The 16,188-nt window shown below is 47.5% G+C and overlaps 1 protein-coding gene across 1 annotated transcript; it reads right to left on the bottom strand.

Annotated features, from left to right (window-relative positions):
* Positions 1-15,003: 15,003 nt before the first annotated feature.
* LOC104394550 (endoglucanase-like) lies at positions 15,004-16,173 on the bottom strand. The gene is made up of 3 exons (XM_010004154.1): positions 16,038-16,173; positions 15,752-15,955; positions 15,004-15,140 (listed from the first exon to the last, which is right to left on the bottom strand). The coding sequence occupies exons 1-3, from the start codon at positions 16,171-16,173 to the stop codon at positions 15,004-15,006; spliced, it is 477 nt and encodes a 158-aa protein (XP_010002456.1).
* Positions 16,174-16,188: the final 15 nt, after the last annotated feature.

Consider the following 16,188-nt stretch of genomic DNA (forward strand, 5'->3'; position numbering starts at 1 on the left):
GGCACAGATTTCAGATGGTATCAGAGCTCCTCCACGAGGATTACCTGGGTGCATAACACAGGGGTGCTGTAGGCAGAGGGGGCCCCAAGAGAAAGGGGCTTGTTCTGAGCTCCGAATGACAGAGGTGGTGTCTGGGGTGAGCAGACACAGGCTTTTCTGTGCTGGATTACTGCCTTTAGTCTCCGTCCAGTTTTTGATGATATAATAACTTAGGTTCACATTATTTGTGCAGTGGATGGGGTAGGTGACATACTTTATCCTGTTCTGTTTGAAAGGGAATAAAACTTATTGTCACCTTAACTGCTGTGTGTTCGTCTCAATTTCACACTGGTGGAGGCTGACTGGTTTCTGGTGGTGGGTAGCAATGGGGGGCAGCAGTGATGGGGCTTCCAAGCTGCAGGCAAGGTGGGGATACAGGAAACACTGAGTGGGGGAAACAGTACTTGAATGCCATTGATTGCTGCCAGATGTTGCAGCATCTTTCCAGCTGGGGAAGAGCCAGAGTCAAGTCTGGACAGTTGTAAGGTCCTTTCTGCCGTGGATAAAGCCCGTATCTTCTCCATGTGTCCTACTCCCACTGCTTAATATGCTGCCAACTATTGTGTATGTCTGCACTTGCTCCTATTCTGATTGTGCCTCCCTGCTTAAAAGATGGCTGAAAGGGTTACCCAGGCAACAAAAGAGGAGAATAAGAAATTATAGAAACTTGCAGTGATGCATAGAGAGTAGCTTATCCTCCTTACTAATCAGCTCCAAATGGGAATTTGGAAGAGACAATGTCCCATATCAGGTATGTTATCTGTAGAGTTACCCCACTGGACACTTTGATTTGTTTTGTGGGAGTTGAAACATGACTGGCCACCATGAGCATGGGATAGGGGAGGGAAAGCAAAGTGCACCTGCAGAGGCTGGTGGTGTCTGCTGGGGTATGTGGGCATATCTTACTGCCTGGGGGCTGCGTGTGCTTGGCAGCCCTGTCTTGCTCTGGGCCTCTGTAGCCTTTTTCATTCCAGAAAAGAGAGAATCCAAGCTGACATCCCTGCTGTCTTCTGGGCACACCGAAAATGGACCCATGGAAGAGACTGGGCAGGTTGAGCATCCATACCTGCCTCCACACAGCCCGTCAGGCCTGGCAGGAGCAGATGGCTGATCTCCGCAGAGCGTGCCGAACTTGCATAAACCTGCTTCAGCACAGCAGTTTACATCAGATCCAGGTATTAGGTGATTAAGGAGACAAAATTAGAGACAGAAAAAGATGTATGGTATACCAGCATGTCCTGTTGACTCTCTATGACTGGGGTCAAGGCAGGTCTCTTACAGCACTACAAGCCACTGAGGTTTTGTTTAGCCTCTTGAAGGTCCTAGGTGGGGAGAACAGGCCAAAGGGCTGCACAAGTAGGTTGCATTTCTGGTATGTATTCTTCAGTGTTAGATTGGTCTTGTCTTTGGCCAGGTTGTCTCCTCCCAACAACAGTTTAGGAACAATGTCACTGTACTGAGCAGCTCTTACTCCTCTCAGCAAAAAGTAAGAATATGCTTGGACTCACATAGGTGGTGACAAATGTTCTGTGCAGCAACATCCCAAGGCTTCTTTTGGTGCATAACACCAACTAGTGAGTGGCTTTGGATTTCTTCTTGGTTTAGGAAGTATCCTACTAGAATATCCATTTCCCAGTCATCTAAGCACAAAAATGTGGATGGTGACTCTAAAGGTCATTTTCTTGTTTCTGGTCTGGGCTAGATGGACAACATCTGACATATGTAGGTTCCCCTGATAGCATCAGCTGTGCACATTACCAGCAGGCAAGTGAGGGTTTATGATCCATAACTACTACACTTTCTTGCTTCCCAGCAAATTATTGTTTTATGCCAGAGGCTTCAAGTAAGTAGAGGAGCATGAAATCTAGGATGAACACGCACTGCAAACACAGCATTGGTGGTGGCTCCGTTCAGCAGACCTAGAAGCCACCTGTGTCATGGTGTCTGCTTCTAGTCCAGAGGAAGACCATGGGTTGCCTCGCTGATGAAGCACTGGTCTGGATCTCTGGGTGTTGGGGTCTGACTTACAGCTCCATCACAGATTTTGTCTTTGCCATATAATCAAGTGTGTGCCTGGTTCCTGTATGAGCAGAACAGAGTTAACACTAGTTCTATTCATTTATATATGTAGTTTCTGAGATAGCCATGGCCATCTATCTCTGATTGTTTATGGACATACAGTGCTTTCTACAGTGTCATCTTGATTTCAGCTGAACTCTTTGGGAGGACTAATTAGTCCTGTTAATAATCCATGTCTAGCTGGCTCCAGGTTCTGAAGATCAGACCATCAGCAGTTTCATTTGTTGGTTTCTGCAATATTCTGAGCTCTGTGGGGTAAACTCTGGAAGAATCGGGGGAGTGGCTGCTGTGGGGAAATAAATGCAGATCTTACACTGAGCTTGGCACCGAATAGGATGGGATTCAGGGAGGCTTGGGGCTGCTGTATAAACATCTCTTTGTCTCAGACAATGGTAACAGTGGTCAGACATGTATTTTACAACTTCATTTCACCCCTCAGTTTAAAGTGGTCCCAGAAATCTTGCATCCACACTTGATTAGGAATCAGTGGCAGATAGTATATGTTATTTATGGAGTTTTGAGCTTCACTGCATTTTTAGGTCAGTTCCGGATTTAGGGTCTCATGTGACCAATATATTGTCCTTGCTGTCCCTGATCCAGTGATTCTTCTGAAAGGCTGAAGAATGTGTTATCTGATAAGTCTTTGAACCTGTTAAAGGTGGTTTGGCTCAGCGTCCCAAACTCCCAAGGAAACTTGAACTCTTGGCATAGGTTAGGCTGAATGGCTGTAGTGCCCTGCACCTTTGGGACACAATGAGCTGCACAGAGCCTGCACTGAAAGTCAGGGGTAGTGCAGGAGATATTTATTGACCAAGACAAACTTTGAAGACCTGAAAAGTACTGAGTTGCTGAAGTAGTGGGCTTTCATCCAAAAAGAAAAGCCTTCTTTGGGCAGTGGAGGAATCCTACACATGTTCTGTCCCTGCTGCTCAGTGCTGCACTAATTGCTTCATTTCACACAAGAATGTTGCAAGAGCATCCTTCCCTTACACTGTCATGCAACTTGCACCCAGTTACTTTCTGAAAGTCAGAAGGATATTGCCTATATAGAAAGAGATACTTTTCTGTATCAGCTGTCTCTGTTTCTATTTCTCTTTTTCTTCATTTTTACTATTGTCTTGGCCTTTCACAAAAAAAATTATTTTGCACAGCTTTTCCTTTCTTACATTGTCTTAACTTGCTCTTATTTGTATCTCACTTTTTTTTTCCTGTCCTTCTTTCATATTCTGTAATAGTCCCTTATTTTTTGCTTCAATTCTTCTTCATCCCTTTTTCCATTTCTCTGTCTCAGTCACTGTATTACCACAAGAAGATCTAGAAAAACAGATAAAGTTGGAGAAAATAAGTGATACAGTGGCTGCAGTGCCAGGACACTGGCTGGAGTTAAAAAGTAGGTCTAAACAGGCTGTACCTCACCACCATCTATACACACAACATCATCCCTTGAGAGAGGCTGCCAGGCCCACAGCAATGTCTGTTGCAGTTTACTCACCCTTTGTTCAGCTGCTTGTTCTACAAACAGGTAGTGCAGTGCTTGTTATTTCAGACAGACTTCAATACAGGGGCTTATGAATCTGAGGGGGATGATGGCAGCATTTCAGCAACTATATGTAAAAAACATGTGCCCAAAACCAGATGCTTGGTGGCTGTCATATACTGGAGGCAAATTTATGTCATTGCTTTATCTATCTCTGAAATTACTGTTTGCATCCCTACTAGATCAGACATGACATGAAGTGCAGTGGTGATTACTATTGTTTTATAAAAAAGCCTCCTTGGGAAGCCCTTCTCACTACTGGAGGCAACTGGGATGGCAGAGCCCTTGAGAAGTTGCTCATTGCAAATTCTGGGTCAGGCAGTGGGACACATCCCCGAAAGAAGGATAACTAAGCCTGCATGGAGTATGAGGCATGAGGCAGCCTGATTCCTACCTTACCTGGCATCAGTACAGAGAGCAAGTGCTCTTGGCTTCTAGTCTTCACTCTAGTAATTTTTTTCACCATGAGCATGTTTTAACATATTAGGCAGAGCAGATGTATATTTTAAGGCCTACTATAGGTAGTTATAACACCAAATCAGGCATTCAGAGCAGCATGGTGAGTAGGTTTGTCCTCCAGTAGCAACTTGTGGATCCACGAGCACCATGGAATGTAGAAAAACGTTCCCTTACTGGAGAAGTTGAACATGGGTCTCATGTTCTGGGGTATTGCACTAACCATAGAGCTACTCTGTCAATGGAGAGAAAGAGGAGGTTCTTCAGGAGCTGCCTTTTTAGAAGAGAGGGGTGCACAGAGGTTCAGAAAGGTAGAGGTGGCAGGTTCCCTCTGAAGGGAGACATTTCCCATCGGAGCTGAGCACAGCAGCACAGCCTGCAGAGTGCTGGGCTTTACTGTTTGCCTCTATGCCATTTTGCATTACAGCCCCGCAGGGCACTGCCTTTTCGGATCCATAGCAATATTCCTTTCTCATTCTGGGCTTTTAGTTTCCATTTAAGGGACTGAAAAAGTATTTGTGCTGCAGTGCTCAGCATTGTGGCATCTCGGTCTGGAATCCCCTTTTAATCTCTCTTTGTCTCAGTTCTGCATCTGAAAAAGGCTATTTCCTCCTTTCAGTGGGGTGCTCTGAAAAATCAAGGCTGTGAGGTGTCCAGATCCTACAGTGCTGCAGAACTGATGTATGTGCACACAGGATGTGCCCTTGTGGATGGGGGGGTGGTGCAGTTAGTGACATACCTTGAAGCACTTGACATATTGTTCTGTGACACCCTGAAGACAGGATCTGGCAAAATACTGCTCTGCTCTGTGCCTTGTTGAAAGTAGCTGTAACAGAAGCAGGAAAAACCCAGCAGTCCTTCAGCTGGGGAGTGCTCAAAGGCACAGTCTCCAGTACCACACCTGGATTCCTGTGCTCAGTCTCATTTGGCCAGTTCCTCTTTGGCTTTGGCATTTCTAAAATATCCTACCATGTTTCTGAGTGGACAGTGTGTGGATGTCTCAATGGGAGGTGTTTGCTGCTTGCTCTTGCTTTTGGAAAACCTCATTCTGTTCCATCTGTCCTTGCCCTCTCTTCATTGCCAAGGAGATGCAGTTTCCCAGGGAGGATGTCTGTCAGACTGACTGCTGAGAGATACTAACTTCTTTAGAAATTCAACTGCTTGGAGGCCACAGGGCTGATATGCACATATGCATGTATGAGTGTGCTCCTGCAAGAGCAGGTGGGTCAGAAAGGAGGATTACTGAGAGGGATTCATGGCATCCTGTGGGAATGCCATGACAGCCTAGAGGAAAACATGAGAAGTTTGCTGGACTAAGGAGCCTCTGGGCAGCGACACTGAACAAGCTCCAGCTAAAAACCAGCAGTCCCTCACCATGCCAATCCTCTTCAATCCTCATGTTTCTGAGGCTTCCACATGTGGTGGGGGCTGTGTGTGCCAAAAATCCTGCTGTACCTGGCCTCCCTCCCTCCCGGCTGGCGCTGCTGCCACCGGGTGCAGGACACTGAGGACGTGAGGGACAGCACGAGGATGCAGCCCAGCCCCCTCTGGCCACCTCCACTCTCCCAGGCTCCCAAAAGGCTGATAGCACTAACCAAGGGCAGAGAAGGTCAGCTCTCCACTGCCACTTGTGCTTTTAACCCTTGTCATGGCATCCTTTCCTAAGGGACCTTGGGATGAAAGGGAGGGGGTCACAGCTGCAGAGGCTGAGAGAGAAATCAGGAGGCACAGGCAGTGAAAAATTGTGAGAGGAGTGAGGAGAGGGAAAAGAGTCACAACATCACAGAATTGTTGGAAAATACCTCTAAGATCACCCAGTCCAACTGTTAATGGGTATGGGGGGGGAGTGAAAACAAACAACACAACTCACCCAAACAAACAACAACGACAACAAAGCAAAAAAAAATAACCCACACCCTCACACCCCACCAAACCAACAACACACAACCCACAAAAAATCCACTATGCCAACTAGAGCATGTCCTGAAGTGCCACATCTAACAGTTTTTCACTGCCTCCAGGGGTGGTGACTCCACCACCTCCCTGGGCAGCCTGTTCCAGTGCCTGCCTACTCTTTCAGTAAATAAATTCTTCCTAATATCCAGCCTAAACCTCCCCCAGCACAGCTTCAGGCCATTTCCTCTGGTCCTATTGTAACTCACCTGGGAGAAAAGGCCAACACCTACCTCACTACAACCTCCTTTCAGGTGATTGTAATGAGCAACGAGGTCCCCTCTCAGCCTCCTCTTCTCTGAACTAAACAATCCCAGTTCCCTCAGCCTCTCCTCACAGGACTTGTTCTCTAAACCCTTCACCAGCTTGGTTGCTCTTCTGATGTCACTGATGAGCACAGGGTGAGAAGGCACTGCACATCAGTGGGAGAGTGTGCAGAAATATTCACACTCCTCAGAAACAGACACAGCAGTAGGGAAAAGAACAGATGGAGACACCACAACAAGGTGAAAGGAGACTTGAAGATAGAGAAAGAAGGGGAAAAGAAGAGAGATGTCCTGACAAGGAGAAGGCATGAATACAGGGGTGCCAAAAGCCGACTAGAGGAGTGTTATGTGACATGCCAAACCTAGGGCATCCAGCCAGTGTGTACAAACATGGCATCTGGCCCTGCCTAGCTCAGAGTTTTGCAGAAGGGGAGCTATCAATGTTTAAAATTGCTGCTTAGTTGGAGAGAAGACCACTGTCTGAAAAAGCAGATGTGAAGACTAGATGGATTCCTCAGTCTTTCCCTTTGGTATGTCCCTCTGTTAGCACTCCTGTAGCCCTGTCAGTAGCCACGGCTAATTGACTGGTCAGCACGTTTTCCCTGCACTATGGCTCCTTCCTATCCTGGATTTGCCATCTCATTTCTTCAGTTTCTGAGCTGGGGAATGGCCAGCTCTACTTATCTGTGGCATCAACAGAGGAATCCACACTCTTCCTCATGCATCCAGTCTCTGCTTTCCCAGGTCCATTTCCCCATACTCACATTGTTTGCAGAGCGATAACAGACTTGGCAGGAGAGCTAATTCAGGAGTATAATCTCTTTCAAACAAAGTGCACCCTGTTCCCACCTGGTCAATTAAACTGGAACAAATCTGTGCAGAAGCACTGACCTGAGGCCAAGCACTTTCCCTCCTGGAAAGATGTGTGATGGCTTCCCCTGAGAGCAGCGCCTCAGCCCTGCCTGGAGCTGTGGGATGGGCAGCTGTGCTCAGGCAGACCACATCAGGGTCAGAGCCTGCTGGGATGGTGGCTTCTTGTGCCATCCACACCTCTACAATCCACCCCAGTCCCTCGAAGGAACAACTCCAAGAGTGAAGTCCCTGTTGGAGCAAGTGGTGCGGATGCTTTCTGAAGCTGTGGCTGTCATAGACCAAAACCACAAAGGAGGCAGAGCCTGTTTCCTCCCAGAGGTCCAGCAATGTCTGTTATCTCTGGGGAACTTGGAGCTGAAGCTTCTCAGTACTGAAGATATTTAAACCATCTCTGCCACTAAGCCTCCTCTTGAAGGATCTCCTGACCTCTCAGCAGCTGGCCTGCTCCTTACTGAGAAACAGGGCTACAGTGAGAGCTGTTTTCAGAGCAAGCAAAGTATTTGGTGTGGAGGCCTCTTGCTAGAGTAACGTGGATGGGAAGGAGGGAGCCATGCAGCCAGGACTGTGATCTCTCCAGTTTCCAAAGCTTTCTCCAGGAGATGCCTTGGCCAAAGCAGCTGGGAGTTGCCACTGAGAAGTACCAAGGACCTCTCCCTACATTTGAGTGTGAAAAAAAGGGCAGCTGTGCAGAACAGCAGTTGTGGCCTACCCTGTTGCAAATGGAGATGTAAAAAAACCTCAAAACTATTGCCCTTCACATCTTGTTGGAAAAGTACAGATTCCTTTTGAGAATTTGGTCAGTAGTATTGCTTCTTAATGCTTTCAGCAAAATTCTTATCTCTACTGTTCAAGCTCTCTCTTTTTCCGGGTTTTGAGACCTTATCACTGCAAAGAGTGAAATTTCTTTACACAACAAAATTCTAAGAAAAAAACCTCCTTTGTTGCATACAAAAATTTCCAAGTAGAATTTTATTTTGCTTTTATTTCTGTTAACGTGAATGCTAATACGAATGTGAAAGTTCATGTATGGTTTTGGACAAACTGTGCCCAGTAAAAATAAACAATAGAAATGTAGCCTTTCAAATAGAGAACAGGTGAATACTGGTAAACAGAAATGCATACATATAGACAAATGTAGTAGATATATGAATGCAAGCGAGCACAGATACGCAAACACAAATGAAAATACAGCTATATATAGTGTATACATTCATATGAACATGTGCATATGTACATACCTTTGTAAGTATGAAGTAGCATGCGTGCAAATATCATTAGATATTTAAATGTATGCTCAGAAATAAACCCATGTAACTTCAGTAATACACATGTACACATTTTAATATTATGCATTAATGCACTGTTAATCTCAGACATGCTAGTATTTGCACAGGCATGTACAATAGCACACATTACATATCTGTTTAAGTATCAGAACATAAAGATATGAACATTTTCTACAGAAATGCAAGAGTAATGCAGGCCCCAGAGAACCTTCCACCTGCCCACAGGAGCACACTTGAGCAGCTGGGTACACAGCATCCTTGGAGAGCTGAGAGTAACCACTCTAGTCTTCAAAAAGATGAGGAAGGCCACAGGCAGGCAGATAGACACATGTAGGAGTGGGAGTGAGCTGTGAAAGGGCGTGGTAATGATCCTGGGGGAGGACAAAGGGCGTGTGGAGCACCCACAGGGAGCAATGCAAGAGCCAGATGGGTTTGCATGATCAGGACAGCATCACTGGAGACTGGGGAAGAGACAGAGAGAATGAACCAGGGAATGAGTGTTCTTCCCCTGAAAATACTCTCTTTAAGATGAGGAGGTGGCCTAGGGGAAATGCCCATCCTAGCTTGCTGGCACCCCATTTCCAAAGAGGAGCAGGGCAGATCTGGGGGGAGGGGATGTTGCTGCTGCGTGTCTGGATCCCCCTTGCCCCGTTTCTGGCATCTGACTCTGCTGGCCATCTAGGGCAGGACTGGCTGCACCAGGCAGCTCTTCCTAAACATAGGTTTAATCTTGTCTTTCCTTGTCTGCTCCACCTGGATCTCAGCACAGCAGTGGTGTGCAGTGGTTTGGAGCAGTATTCACATCATCCTCTTGTCCTGCATGGGCCGTTTCTTGTGCTACTGGCTGCTGAGCAGCAGGCGTGGGTGCTGCACTTGGTGGGGAGAGCGGAGCACTGCCGTGGGGCAGCTGGGAGCATCTCCTGCTGGGAGAAGAGTTGCACTGGGCTGGCATAGCCATTGTTGGAGGTGAAACAAGCCCACACAGGGAGAGGCTCAAATCCTGCTGTCTGAGTCTTTCCAGCTGAACAGCAGATAATTTTAGACTACAACAGTGAAAGGAGCAAGGAAGGGTCAGCCAGGGGCTTTGTTTCTTTTCTGTGAATCCTGCTGCTGTCATCACATGAGATCAGAGTGAATCATTTTCACAGACCTTCTCTGCTCCCCCCTCTACTCCTGGCTACAACCCTTCACACCATTGCTGGAAAATACTGTGATTTGGGCCAGGGACCTGGGAGCAGAACATGGCTCAGTGGGAAATGCCTCCAGAAGTGGTGTTTGTGAACCCACAGCTCCACTTGCACCTAGTTACGTGTCAGTGCTTCTGTGCCTGAGCTGCTGTGTCAATATATGTCTCATGTGTGTATTTGCTGGGTAGTGGTATAGTGGGTGGGTTTGACTTTGCACACTGTATGTGTATGTGCTGGCTGTGCATGGAATTTTCTCTTACGAATGCTGGGGTGTGAGAAGTATGTCTCAGCAGGGACACAAGATAAGGCAGCTCACACTGCTGAACTGCCTCCACCTGGTGCCATGGTGTGCAGGCCCAGACTGGCTCCATGTGCCAACAGGCAGCATTTCCCAGCACCTGTTGCACTGGTGCTGGATTGACCAGGCTAGGCATAACATGCTGTTGTGGGGAACCCTGTGCTTTCTGATCGGTATCAGTGTGACTAAAACACGGGAGCTGGTTGAGTAGCTAGAGAGCATTGTCTAGCTGCATTGGTCAAACTTCCCACCATCCCTTTGTCAGGCTGGTGTGGTGTCTTGCACATCCCAAAGAGGGCTTCTTTTTATGTCTGCTAGAGAAAAATTGGTTCCCCTCCTTAAGAAATAATATTTTTTACACCAGAATGTAGTATTTTCTTGATAAATATGAAGTAAAGATTTGTTTTGTGAAAACTTATGAAAAACAACCCCCTCCTTATGCATGTGCTGTTGGGAAAAGGAGGGAAGGAGCATCTGAGGTCTCAACTGAACAGCAACCCTAACCTTCTGTTCCTCTCCAGAACTCTTCATGAACCAATCCCCAGCCCATCCCCTCTCCTGAACTGGGTGTATTTTCCTATTGCTATATTGCTGCTCAGGACTTTGCTAGGAAATTCTCTTAATAACTTTTCTGCTCAGTAGAATTTATTTTCTCTATTTATGCTGATGGCTTTTAACTGAACTTCATTATCTAGGTTGTTTTCTTACATTGTCCTTCAAAGTCAGTGTCCTGCTCAGCCTGGAGAAAACCACAGGGAAATGCAGTGGCTGATACATAAAAAAAGTCTCACCACAGGTATTTTGGACAAAGCCTCTCAGTCCTGCCCTGCAGCCTCCTGCTGCTTATTCCCCTGAGCTCCCATGACAGCTCTGCTTGTGCCTCCACCTCCCCAGCCACCCACAGGACTAGGACCAGGCCTTTGGGTCAGTTTCAGGTGTAATTCACCTATTGTCTGTAAGGCTCCAGAGAAAAGGAGGCAGAAACTAAGAGAGATCATAAGAAGGGCAGTTACTTACAGAAACAATATATTTACAACATTCTTTGTGAGTCACATGCACATAATTCATTATTGCTGTTCTTAGATGTGAACCAATATTAGAGTAAAACAATATAAACAGACAGCACAAGAAAAGGGCAAATGCACAGGTAGGTAACTCTTCTCCTTGCTAGAAAGCCTGGTTGCTCAGGCAATGTCAATCAGAAAAAAAAAAAAGTAGGCTTGTGGCCTAGATGCTGGGCAGGACCTTCTGGGGGTTATCATGTCTCTGACATGGCACTGACATAGGAAACAGAATTTTCAAGATGATGCTGCTGCTCATGGTTTACTCTCCGGCCTGCTGACTTCTGCAGAACTATTCCATTTTTTGAATTAAGGTTGCTGCCTCTTTGCAAGTATTAAATGTTGGTTCTGCAGATTTTTTTTTTATTTTTTTTTTTTCAAATATTACTTCCTCCTTGCAAGCGATTGTTGAAGTATTAAAAACTTTTCACTTCAGTGATTTGATTAATTGACTGGGTTAATAGAGAAAGTTCTCAGAGATATTAGCTCCAACCTACATTTCACCGTGGTAGAGGGCAGAGGATAAAAGTGACCGGTTCAATGCCATGAGCTCTCCAGTGCTGTGTTTGTGCTCCCCTAGTTGGTTAATTGTGCCCTTTCCTTCTGTACCTCTTTCTGTGTTCATTTTTTTATCTATCTGTAATCCCATTTCCGCGGGTATTTCACTGCTGCCTTTTCCTTCCTTTTCTCTTTTGTTCCTTTGCCTTGCATTTCTAAACTGTTTTAGTACTTCCTTTCTTCACCTCATTATGCCTTTTCCTTTTTGTTTTTGCTCTCTGTCTCTCCATTGGTTCTCTCCTCCCCGTCTCAACCCCCTGTTGTTTACGGGCCAACCTACTCTCCACCCTTCATCTTGTTTCTCTCTTTTATCTTTCCTCCTTTTTCCCACTCCTTCTCAGCTCCTCTCAACAATGGAAGTTACTCATGGCTTGTGGGGGAAGCATCTGGCCCTTGCTGGCTCTCATTCTCTCTCCTTTGTTCTGAATGCTCTTTTGTTGTCAACACAGAAAACAGAAGTACAAAATCATCTCTTAAGGCAAACACTGCATAATAATCCTCCTTGTCCCTGCTCCTCTTATCTCTGAAGAATTTGTTCTTCAGGCAAAATAAAAAGAAACATGAGAAGGGATTAGCTGAACTTGGAAGGGAGAGAGAGAAACAATGGAAAGGGCTTCATGGTGTGGGGAAGCACCATTAAAGGAAAGTTAGGCAGATATGAAAAAGCAGCTAGTGTAAGGTGAAGCACAGCTTGCCAGGAGCTGGGACAGCAGAGTAATGACCATGTGGTTGCTCGGTCCTTGTTGATCAGTCTCTATTCCCATGAAGTTGTGGAGGTATGGACAGGATAAAAAATGTGGGTTTTTTTAGCACCCAATACCTTGTGTTTCCTCCCCACTTGCCCCCTGAGCCAAGGCCTTCTTTCTGCACATGAAATGTGTTTGCCAGAGACTTCTGCTTGTTGGAGCTCTTCTGACATTCTCAGAAAGCCTTAGTAAGGTGTTTCTGCGGGGTCATTTGCCAGCTCCAGTCTCTGACATAAGTTAAGAACTGTTGTTGGGGCCTGTTGTTGGGGCTCTTGCTTAATGCTAGATAGGCGTTGTCTGATTAAAACAGCTGTCTTCAGAAAATAGAAGTTACTTGGAAATGATGCATTAGTTGGCATGCACTAGTTGAAACATGCAAGTGTTCTCAAAGCTAAAAAGAAAAAAACTTGTTAAGCAAAAGATGAGACTTTTCCAGTCCCCACAGCTCCACAGTTAGGACACTGATGTTTAATATGGGGCAGCCAGCATCAAGTTCTACCTGGACCTGGTTCTGCCTGGCTGTTCCCTTAGAAATATTCTGGCTGGCTGACCACTGGCAACCTGCAGCTGGCCTTAATACTAGTGCACTCAATGCACTTTGCACAATGCACGAGTATTCTATTCACAAAAAAGACTAGGCAGATAGTTTTAGTTGGTGCAGTATCAGATAACTCTGCCAAGGAGTTATTAAGGTACTTCCCTCAACAGCTGATCTTCAGAAGAATGATCTGTGATGTGGGAGGTGGGTGTGTGTCCTAGCACAGAGACAAAACTGATTTTTAGGAGGAACAGACTGTGATGCAAACTTCAAATCTAAATATTTGAGCACCTGCAGATTAATTCAGGCTGGGGTAAAACTCACTGAAATGGGAGGGTAGGGTATTTTCCCCACATCCCTTAGTGTAATTTGGTTTTCAGTGATGCATATTCAGCTTGTGTCTCTTTCTTACTGCTGCTTACTCCACTAGCTCAGTACAGATAAGGAAGTGCCACCCACTATGTTCTGCAGCATGTGTTAGAGATGTATTTTTCAGCTAAACCCTTACTGCTTCTAAGTTGGACTGGTAGCTACATATGTATTTAATATAATCTTGAAGTCTGGACTGCTCAGCATTTACAAGAGTCATGTGGGTCAAGAATATACTAGAAACGAGGCTTTTATTTCAGAATAATGCTTTTTTTTCAGTTTGGAGATTGCCTCTGAAATTTGGATGTGCTTAAGGCCTCCCCAAAGATGGCAACATCCCACACTCACCAGTAAATTAGTATTTCCAGAGCTATTGCCAGGAGTCTGCTATGCTTGGGAAAAAAAATAAATAAAAGCAACTAGTAAAAAGAAAAATAAATGTGAGCCAAGATTAGTCAAACAAAAAGTGTTAGTGAATGGAAGACATGGATCTGGCACCCTGATAGAGACCAGGCTGCCACAGCTCCTTGCTCCCAGGTGCAACCAGTAGCAAGGCTGAGTGTATTCCCAGTAGGCTCATGTACACAAATGCACACATACACCACATATACACACAGCTGCCACTTAGCTACACAGAGACACAAAGCACTTTTACCAACAGCACCAATGGCCTCATCCTATTCCCTTCCTAAACTGAGCAGGATGGAGGTCTGTGAGTGGGAAATATACATTTATTTACATACACATATGCTCACAAGCAAAAGGTGGATCCTTGCAGGAGCTGGGCGCAGACAGTCAGTCTACTCTTGGATCCCAGTCTCCCCAGTTGCTGGCACTTTAGCATATGAGAGCCCAAGGCTGAAGACCCACGTCTGTTTCTGCTGCAGACCCATTCACTCTGGTCAAGTTCAGGGCAAGGCTGGACACACGTTTTGGCCAGCCAACAGTTTACATGCAATTGGCCCTTTTTTCTCCTTATCCCACCTTCCCCTCCTTTGGTTCATTCCCTAAACATCCCATGGTAAATCCTGTGCAGTCCCCAAACCACCTTCCCCTGCACCCTGTGGCCAGTGCCCTGTGTGCAGATGTGCTCCCAGTCACTGACCTCCTGGTGAGTTTCACACCTAGACAATGGGACTGGTGGCTCTCCTGGGACAGCCCTGGGATGGACACCTTCCTCTCAGTTCTGAAGGGGGGGGTTGCACCCTACCATTGTGCTCCTGCGCTCCTCTGGGGGTGTGAAAACGGGGCCTTTGATGTGCTGATCGCTCTGATGGGCCTGAGAGCAGCTGGGGCAGGGTGTGATTTGGGCTCCTCCTTCAGCCATTGTCTCTCTGTGCTCCTTTGTGGGGGTGTGTACCGGCTTTTACCCCAGAGCTTGAGAGGGAGGACTGTGCAGGTTTCCCTTTATACATCTGGTTTTTCTGTTGGGAATAATACTTGAACAATACCACATAAATTAAGGGAGTGAGGGAGAGTGTCACCCTGTTTTACCTGTGGATTTCCAGCTACGTGTGGTCGGATGAGCGTGCCAAAAGTAGGGCAGACGGGAAATTGAATGTTATTGTTCATCAGTTATTGTTCCAGTTCCCCAGAATCTTGTGACAAAAGCGGCAGCTCTAAGTCATTTTTCCTGAGAAAGAGAAAACAGCCTGAGTCAGCCTTTTCCCCCCATCCCAACCCTCAGCCCCAGCTGAGCTGTTGCCGTTTTCTGGGGTAAAATGCTGGGCGGGTTCTTAGTTCAGCCAAGGCCTGTTTCACAGGGGTTTTGCCTGAGCCCCAAAGCGCTGCCCTAAGTGACTGCTGGGAGGGCCTGGCTGGAGGCCGGGGAGCTGCAGGGCCTTGGGGCTCAGCGCCGCTGTGGGGTCACGGCTCGAGCTTTGCCCCCACACATCTGTAGAAACAATAGATGTGTTTTTAAAAAGCGAAGCAACCGAGCAAAATAAAATCCTACAAGCCCCGTTTGCCCACAGCTTTGGGGGGTGGGGAGCGGGAACACAGGGCCCTGGACTCCTGGCGGTGTGGGTGTGCGTGTGGGTGTCCGTGCGGGTGTGGGTGTGCGTGTGCGTGTGGGTGTGAGTGTCCGTGTGAGTGTGCGCGTGAGTGTGCGTGTGGGTGTGCGGGTGGGTGTGCGTGTGGGTGTCCGTGCGGGTGTGGGTGTGCGTGTGCGTGTGGGTGTGAGTGTCCGTGTGAGTGTGCGCGTGAGTGTGCGTGTGGGTGTGCGGGTGGGTGTGCGTGTGGGTGTCCGTGCGGGTGTGGGTGTGCGTGTGCGTGTGGGTGTGAGTGTCCGTGTGAGTGTGCGCGTGAGTGTGCGTGTGGGTGTGCGGGTGGGTGTGCGTGTGGGTGTCCGTGCGGGTGTGGGTGTGCGTGTGCGTGTGGGTGTGAGTGTCCGTGTGAGTGTGCGCGTGAGTGTGCGTGTGGGTGTGCGGGTGGGTGTGCGTGTGGGTGTCCGTGCGGGTGTGGGTGTGCGTGTGCGTGTGGGTGTGAGTGTCCGTGTGAGTGTGCGCGTGAGTGTGCGTGTGGGTGTGCGGGTGGGTGTGCGTGTGGGTGTCCGTGCGGGTGTGGGTGTGCGTGTGCGTGTGGGTGTGAGTGTGCGTGTGGGTGTGAGTGTCCGTGTGAGTGTGCGTGTGGGTGTGCGTGTGGGTGTCAGTGTGCGTGTGGGTGTGCGTGCCTGTGTCTGTGTGTGGGTGTGCGTGTCCGTGTGCGTGTCTGTGTGTGGGTGTGTGTCCGTGTGGGTGTGCGTGTGCGTGTCTGTGTGTGGGTGTGGGTGTGCGTGTGTGTGTCGGTGTGCGTGTCTGTGTGTGGGTGTGCGTGTCCGTGTGCGTGTCAATGTGGGTGTGCGTGTCCGTGTCCGTGTGTGTGTGGGTGTGCGTGTCCGTGTCCGTGTGGGTGTCCGTGTGCGTGTGGGTGTCCGTGTCCGTGTCCATGTCCGTGTGCGTGTC

This window comes from Chaetura pelagica, unplaced genomic scaffold (assembly GCF_000747805.2).
Source record: "Chaetura pelagica isolate M959 unplaced genomic scaffold, ChaPel_1.0 scaffold198, whole genome shotgun sequence".
Classification (NCBI taxonomy): domain Eukaryota; kingdom Metazoa; phylum Chordata; class Aves; order Apodiformes; family Apodidae; genus Chaetura; species Chaetura pelagica.